Source organism: Engystomops pustulosus, chromosome 7 (assembly GCF_040894005.1).
Source record: "Engystomops pustulosus chromosome 7, aEngPut4.maternal, whole genome shotgun sequence".
In the NCBI taxonomy this organism is placed as follows: domain Eukaryota; kingdom Metazoa; phylum Chordata; class Amphibia; order Anura; family Leptodactylidae; genus Engystomops; species Engystomops pustulosus.
This window is the reverse complement of record NC_092417.1, coordinates 51,660,374-51,669,123: the sequence shown is the minus strand read 5'-3', so window position 1 is coordinate 51,669,123 and position 8,750 is coordinate 51,660,374. Positions and strand designations below refer to the sequence as shown.

General features: G+C 42.7%; 1 protein-coding gene across 1 annotated transcript; it reads right to left on the bottom strand.

Moving 5' to 3' along the window:
- Positions 1-393: 393 nt before the first annotated feature.
- Positions 394-3,291, bottom strand: LOC140068768 (TOG array regulator of axonemal microtubules protein 1-like). Its single transcript, XM_072114165.1, has 8 exons — positions 3,024-3,291; positions 2,843-2,930; positions 2,632-2,723; positions 2,253-2,352; positions 1,999-2,104; positions 1,274-1,509; positions 998-1,156; positions 394-837 (listed from the first exon to the last, which is right to left on the bottom strand). Exons 1-8 carry the CDS (start codon positions 3,226-3,228, stop codon positions 714-716), a joined length of 1,110 nt encoding a protein of 369 aa, XP_071970266.1. The 5' UTR covers positions 3,229-3,291; the 3' UTR covers positions 394-713.
- Between the last annotated feature and the right edge of the window lie 5,459 nt (positions 3,292-8,750).

Here is an 8,750-nt window from a genome sequence, read left to right as displayed (position 1 = left end):
CCTGATGCTTCCTGTATTGCTGTGTGCAGACTCTATGTGAACTCTGTTGATCTTTGTTTCCATGTCTGAACACTGATAAATAGAAGTGACCTTTAATTCCAATAAAGTGTATGTATTTTTATAAAGACTTTAAGGTAGTGTCTTCCTATTTGCTTTTGGTTTGATTAAGTTTTAATGTGGGATTGTTCAGGTGTTATTTTGGGACATTTCACACAAATACTTTTTTCTTTATTTGGATTTTGCTAACTTTTGGAATATGTAAGTGTCATCTGCGTGTTACCGGGCATCAGCCATTTTTTGATTGTGGCCCTTTACTACCAAAGGGAGAAAAAAGAATCAAAGTAATGAAATGGCAAAATCACATAATTCATTATCTGTTTATTGCATACAAATTCAATAAATGCGATCATGTAGGATTTGTAGTTTTTGTTGGTCAGGGCAAAGGAATGAGCTGGGAGAAGTTCCTGATGTTGGTCTGTTTATTGAAGATGCTTCGCTTTAGTCTCATATCAAACTTCTCTTGTTGGTAAGGGAAGGGGATGAGGAGAAAGTGGGAATCCTCTATTTGCAGCAGGACTGTAGGATAGTCGATGTCCGATTCCCAAAAAGTTCTCTTGTTGGTAAGGGAAGGAGGGGGAAGGAAGGGCAAAGAGGGGTGAAGTGGGAAAATTTTTTTATATAATTTTTTTTTCGGTTATTGATGCCGGAAGGTCTTAGAGGATGGTATGTAACAGCTTCTTAAGGCCGGGCAGATTCTTGGGTGTCACATACTTTGTCAGCATCGGCATCAATTTAGGGTGGTCACCAAGTAGCTGTAGCATCTTTCGGCCTTGTATCCTGTAAAATATCAATTATTTCTGCTGATATACACTATATACTTCACCACTCTATGAGGTATCCACTGTTAGCTGCTGACAACCAATATGGCCATTGTTGCAGATTGCCCTATTAACAGCTAATAAGCTTTGTGTGTATTATCTATATGAAGATATCTCACCTGGCTTCAGGGCAGCCATCTTGAGCACATCGTGCAATGGCTGGAATGGCCCGATCAGTGACACCTCGGCCTCCACCCAGGATATAATCCGCTCCGCTCCTCAGGAAGATGTTATAGAGCTGCTTGGCTGCACAGGATCGAATTGCCGGGTTAAGGTGACTGTGAGAGGAAATTGTTAATATAGTGAATATATATATATATATATATATATGGACAATTTCCCGAGCTGTTCTGTATGACCATATGATGTGTATAATAAATATTATATAGAATTACCTTATTCCGCCATCAATGAGGGCGGCAAGGGCTCTGCCTGGGTGAATGTTGAGGGCCATGGAGGACAAGGCCTCTTCTGCAGCGTCACGGAGAAAGTTGTTACTATCTCCGCTCTTCTGCAGAAGGATACGGACGGAGGTGGTAAGTCCGTACAGCATCTTGTCCTGTAGCCCCTCAAACATGTCACCCAGGCAGACCATGGCAGCTCTGGAGACTGCAGATCGTAAATTCTTCACCTGTATGAAAAACAGAGAAGGACTGGTCATATTATCAGTCAATATTACAGTTTCTTCTAAAATCCTGTCCATAGAAATAAACGCAGATGAAAATTCGTCCACTGCAGCGAGTGCACAGGCGCAAAAACAGGAATGCCATACCCTGGGCTTCTCCCCACCGGCCAAGCCTACCTCCCAGCCGGCCGTGCCCCCCTCCTCTATACGCGAGGGTTAGCGACTATTTCAGGGTTTCTAGAGCTCGCCTGGCTAGCTTACAGCCGCTCTCTGGAAAGCACTGCTCACCCATCCCCTCTCCATAGCGAGTCATGGTACCTAGCCATAAACACAGGAAAGGATAGAGCATGCTATATCTTTATCCCGTGCATAGTATGGTGGCACAAGTGCCAGGCGCCTTAGCCGTCTATGGGGACGTATATCCGGTCGCAGATTGTGGCAGTGTGAAAGGGGCCTCACAGTGTGACATAAGGGATTATATAGGAGTGTAATAACCTCATTGATGACGGCGGCGTGCAGCTCCTGGATCCTGGCGGCAGCTATATCTGGATGGTGGGTGGAGACGGAGCGGATCAGCTGGAGGCCGGTGATCTTCTTCTCCCTGTAGATGATAAATAGGATCAGTGATAATATTCTGTACATATACACATACCTACATATATGTACATATTCTGTACATATACATATGTATATGTACAGAATATATATGTATATCTGTTACTACCCCAGCTCTACGTCACTGTCCTCACCAGTCATTCCTCTTCAGGAGCTCCAGCGCCTCGCACATGGCTGCCCTGGGCTTGGAGAGGCGTTTGTTGTGTGTCCGCTGGTTGGGCTGAGCTTCTATAACTAAATAAGTAAGTAATGAAGAGCGATTGTAATTCCATAATCTCAGATGATGTCATCAGTTTGATCAGTACAATTATGTCATCATTCACTCCTGGTGGACAATGTCTGGACTTTTTTTGTACAAGTCAACGGGACATTGTCTCAGAGTGGGATATCTAGATTTCCTCCATCAAGGCAGTTTATCGGGAGCAGCCATCAGACCCTGTTTATACAGGACATCTGATACTTATAGCTCCAGGCGCCACTCTTATGACTCTAATTATTAATATAATGGAGTACCTGCGTGACGGATGCATCCAACGCTCTGGGTCACCATATTTTGTCCTGCCTGTACCTCTGGCAGCTTGGTCATATCTGCTTTAGACCTGTCACTATCCAGAGACAAATATAATATCAGCCATTCTATAGGTTCACAATATATATATATATATATCTGCTTGGGCCGGACATTATCAGGATTGTGGGTGGTTTAGTAACACACGTCACTTACATATTGTTTGTCTTGGGGACAGGAATTTGAGATTTCCTGCGTCTCTGCGTCGGTGCAGGCTCAGCCGTGCCAGCAGGATATGCTCCATCTATCAGAATGTAGAGAGTTTTTAGGATGTTGTAGGCGTCTCCATTAATGGACCTGTACTGTTATACATGGGCGATTAATACTGACTACTTACATGTCTCTGCAGACGTAATGTCCTGCCGTCCAGTAATTGGGGGTAATCTTTGGCGTATGCACGGATACTGGAAACAGAAGATAAATAATGGAATAATGGTCATAGTGTAGAATGGAGATTTTCCATTTAGATGTTCACCATTTAGGAATATTTTTTTTTGTATTTTGATAGATCTTGCTTTTTGGGATGTGGTGGTATCCAGCATGTGTATTTGTTTCTTTTTATTTGTATTCTAAGGAAAAATAGGCGGATTGAATTATACAAAATACAAGTGTATTGTTGTTACAGATCCTGTAGAATGATAGGCCTGGTAGTTTCAAAGAGACTCCCGGGTGTCAGAGAAATGGATCATCACCCCTGATGATGCTTCCAAGGACAAAAATCCATGCCAACATGGTGGCACCCACGCTGTAACTGGTGCTGGCAGAGATGGCAGGGGTTGGTTGTTTGCTGCATTATGCTGTGTGTATGAAGAGGACTAGTCCCATGAGCCTCCTCCATACATCCTAACAACCTACTATTCCATCACATGTCGTTAACGTGTTGAGCGTGAATTAAGGAGGTGACACAGATACAGACTTCTCCATGTTTTATAGCTTAAATTGGTAGAGATATGTAAATGCTTTTGTTCCAGTTTTTCTTATCTTAAAGGATGAGAGGAATAACTGATAAAATCTGTAATGTGAATAGGACCTTATAGGCTGAGCCCTCATACTGTAGATCTTTCTATTTATCAGGGTAAATGAAATTATATAAAATAATGCAGGAGGTTTTCCTTCACTTCTACATGACATGAGATACTCCACCTGACACACTCAGCTCTGCTACATCCCCAGCTCTTCTGTGAAATGTTTTTAGTTATAAAACTGGTCCATGTGATATATGTTCATGTAAGATAACACAATAGATGGCGGGTTCCTGCTTACCTGGTCTGGATGTTGATTTCCGCCCTGTTTCCCCTTAGTCAGAGCCTCGGGTTTAGCGTACCGAGCAAATACCTTCGCCATTACGGTCTCACGGCAGAAATGGAGGCCATTCGGGGGACTCAAAGACTGAAGGTCCACTATGCCCTCTCTCTCCAAGTAATCTTCCAAGCTGGACCAGCTGCTGCCCAGCCGGGAAGAAGATGGTCGGGATGTTGTACAAGTTTTGTACAATCCCTGCTCTCCTGCCATGATGGCAGGGAGCTACAAAACTAATTCTGAGAAATAGAACTCCCAAAAAATTCTAAAAATCTCTATCAATAAAGACAGAATCCACTGTCCTGTCACCTTATCCAAGGCTATGGAACAGTGGTGCCGAGCAGACAGGGGACAGAGTTCTAGAGCACAGGTTTCCGAATGACATCACAGAATCACATGGCAACACAGCATTCTGACATCACTGACACATCAACTGGAAGCTGCCATTATTTTTGACTTTTTATGTTTGAATCTTTAAATTTATAGTAAAACTGTATACAATCGGCCTGTAATTTAGTACTGACAATAATAAGGACACAAAGTCTTTACAGGAGTGAGTAGTATCCTGTGGTGGGCGTCATTTCAAATACTAGTGTGTTAAAACACTAGCATTAGTGTTTTAGCAGCATTGTGTATATGATCTGACACTGCTGAGCGATGGGTCCATACAGTGGTGGATTGTAATATAAGGGATTTGGGTGGTTTACCAGGGGCCAAGCCGTCTAGGGGGCCCATGACCACCCAAACCAAATTTTATACGGAGAAGGACCTTTACCCATGAAATCATCATATGTCTGTTTCTGCTCTCAATACACATGTACACAAGAGGCATTTCAGGACCTTTGAAGGCCCTCAAAGTGATTTAAACCTCAGATTGAAAGCAGAACGCATCCTCCATTCCCCAAAAAGATGATTCTAGTACCAGATGTAGGAGGCAATTCCAGACTCGTAGGGGCAATAATATTCATGGAGCCCAGGGCCCATAGCAGTCTTAATCCGCCCTGGGTTCAGGTCCGGAGACCAGCTACACCACTCTAGGTCTATAAAACACTCTGTAGTTTTTATGCATTTACCTCCTGACGAAGCTGATGAGATAAATTGGTACATAGCCATGAGGCAAGGTAGTATATTACTTGTTACATCTTTGGCACCATTTTATTTTAGAATTTTTGTATAGATGTTCCCTAGTGGGAACCTGTCACTGCTGTTTGCAAAAATGTAGTTTTGGGCAGGTTCCCATAGAGTACTTATATCATAAGGACATCCATTTTTCACCTAAAAAAATCCCTGCTCACAAAAGGATAAAATGAACTTTGATTCTCTTTCTGGTATCCAGGCAGAGAATCCAGCGAGTCGAAGTGGGCGTAGTACATATACTCGAGTCTGGCAGATTCCTTGTCTTCCGTATGAAATCCACCCCTCCTTTCCTGACGTCATCCATCCATCTGACCAAATTCTTGTGCCTGCGCAATAGCCGCTTGCGGCTGACATGCACAATGATCTTTGAGCGGTCTGAGTACTCTGCAAGTTGGGTCACTGCGCACGCAAGGCTGCCTGCTTAACAGTAAGCTACATGCAAACTCCGTAGGCCGGCCGAGCATGCTGACGACTCATGTGTTGTTTTTTGAAATTCATCCAAACCAAAGCCCAACCCTGGGACTTAACAGAAGATTTTGTCAGGGTGCAAGGTAAGTTATAACACACAATTATATTGTAATGCAAATGCTTAGAGAAAGTGGAAAGGCAGATTTGCACTACAGGTGTGATGGGCTTCTATAACCTGTCTTTAGTTAAAATGAGGTCCCTGGTGACAGGTTCCTTTTAAGGATTCTTGAAGGTCCTTCAAAGGTCCTTAAAGGCAGGGACAGATCTTCCATTTCCCAAGAAGCTTAATTTTAGGACCATATGAAGGAAATTAATTCCAGACTTGTAGGGGCAATAATCAACCCAGGGCCCATGGCAGTCTTAATCTGCCCCTGTAGGTGGGAAAACACCTATCACCAGAAACATATGTGGGGAGGCACCTAGCACCAGATATATGGCTGGGGAGACACCTAACGGAACCCCGTAATGGAAATAGTGCCAAAGGGATAAGGATAGTAAAAAAATATATATTGATATAATATCGTAATACTATAATTTTAACAATATCTCTAGGCTCCTTTAGTCCAGGCTTCTCCCTGTGGACGTGTGTACCAGCTTGTGAGAACTAGGTGGTAGCCTCCTGTGGTCATCTTACATACAATGGTGACTGCCACATGCATCCACAATCAAGGCTTGAAAAAGGTTCATTAAACATTTGAACCCCAGCCCTGGGTAGATGGGGTCTACTTTTAATTTAGACAAAAGGTGTCATTTTGCAGTGCCCGGGTTAGAGGCCACCTCAAAGCTATACTGAATCCAACAGGTTATTGCTTTCTGGAAGGGATGGTAAGGCATGGTGCACCCCAATGGGAAATACATCCAGAGAGTCAGGGTCTGCAGTGAACAGTTCCCTTCTTACTGAAAAGCAATACAAGCAATTCAAAGGGCTGACTTCTCCAAACCCCTTCTGGCAGAAGAAGGATTAATGCAGAGGAAAGGCATAGGCTAGCTTTCCCTCTCTTCCACAGAAGGCTTGTCTCACCTGTGCCACTCTCCATGCTCCCTTTCCAGCAGTCATGCGTGCTCATCCCTGACTCCTAGGGTGTGCACGTGGTCTCCCGAAGTTTTAAAGGGCCAGTACATTGTGCTTATGAGAAAGTTTTGTTCCTGATGCCCTATGCTTGTGTTCTGAATTCCGTTGTGACCCTGGTCCTATTCCTGACTATGCTCCTTTGCTGCCTGCCCTGACCTTCCGCTACGTATCCGACTCTGATCCTTTGCTGCCAGTCCTGACCTCTTGCCTGTCCCCGACTACGATTCTGCTCAACGTCTCTGTACCTGGCCTTTGCCTTGGTACTTGGTGGTACCACACTGCAACAAGTCCAACCTGCTTTTCAATGGGCCCTGGTGAAAACCGTGTACCACTTAGACTCAGCTCCCAGGTTCGGCTTACATCATCGTCTGTGGTGGTCCGGTACCCCTGGTGCCTGACAAGCTGGTACCCTGGTCTCAGACTAGAAGCCCAGGGTCTATGGCAGAGTATCCCCGTCTCAGCTTCTTCCTCTGGTTACTAAGGTAGACAAGCAGTCTTCTGCTCCATGCTCTGTTCCCTAACTGCAAGACACTAAGGACTGGGACTGTTCTCCTTTTATACTTTCTACCAGGGGAGGAGTAGCACAAAACAATGACATAGACTTACATCAACCTCTTGACACTCAGCGTTCGATATATCGGACGCTGAGCGCGGTGACTTAGCGTTCAGCGTCCGATATATCGGACACAGAGCTGATGCCGGTTCAACTCAAGATCTGAGCCGAACCGGCATTGGAAAACACAGGGTGCTGGCTGTAACATATAGCCGACACCCCAGTATAACACCCGCGGTCGGAGTGGGCTCAGATCGCAGGTGTTTTACCCGTTGGGGCGGTCTTTCCCCCACAATCGCCCCCCCCCCCCCGAACCATTGACAATTGCTATGGCAATGCCGATCGAACCCCAGAGATGCCTGCAGATGCCTGCCTCTATGATGTCATCTTAAAGGCACAGTGTCAGCCTATGCATGTGCATAGGCTGACAATGCTAATACCCTGCAATATCAGTTGATCAGATGATTGCTTGTTCAAGTAGTAAAAAAAGTAAAAAAAAAGGTTTTTCAATAAAAAAAATAAAATAATAAATCACTAAAAATGCCCATAAGCCCCATAACATATAAAGAGTCATATAACGCTAAAAAAAGTCTAAATCATAACACAAATCCCACACATATAGTATCACTGCGTCTGTAACAACCCGTAGAATAAAACTAAATAATTATTGAACCCGCACAATGAACAGGGTTAAAAAAACTGTGAAAGCTGTGAAAAAATTATTATTTTTATCTATTGATTCCCACAAAAAATGCAATAAAAAGTGATAAAAAAAACATATGTACTCCAGAATGATACTGTTGAAAAGTACAACATCTCCCACAAAAGTTAAAATGTTATGCCACTTGGAAGACGGCAATGCAAAAATGATAGATTTTTCCCACATTAGGGTTTTAGGAAAATTTAGGAAAAAAAAGGAAAAAAATGAGTACAGAATTGATTATTTTCTACTCCTGCCCTCAAAAAAAGTAATACATTTTCAACAATAGGGGATACATATCTCTTTTTATCTTTTGGAAATGTGTAAATTTTAGGGCTAAATGAATGTATAACCGGCACAATTTGACCATTCTAAATTTCACCTCCATTTTGATTTAATTACTATGAAGATCTCAAAGGGTTAACAAAATTTCATTTAAAACAGTAATTATCCCCAAAATAGTCAATAGTTCTGAAAATACAGAAAATCGCTATTCCATTTGTAAGCTGCGTGACATCAAAATAAATTATCCAGACATTTCAAAAATGATGAAAATGTAAAGTAGACAAATGGGAAATGTTATTCAGCAATTTGTATAGGTGGTAAATCTGCCTGAAACCGCAATGATTTCGAATTTAAACAATGGCAAATTTTTCAAAAAATTAATCATTTTTTCTTTTTTTTTGTAAATAAAACGCGAAACTTATCAGCCAAAATTTACCACTAAAAGGAAGTACAACATGTGGGGAATAAACAATCTCAGAATTGTTTTGATAAGTAACAGTGTTCAAAAGTTATAACCATATAAAGAGACGCAGGTCAGAATCCAAAAGAT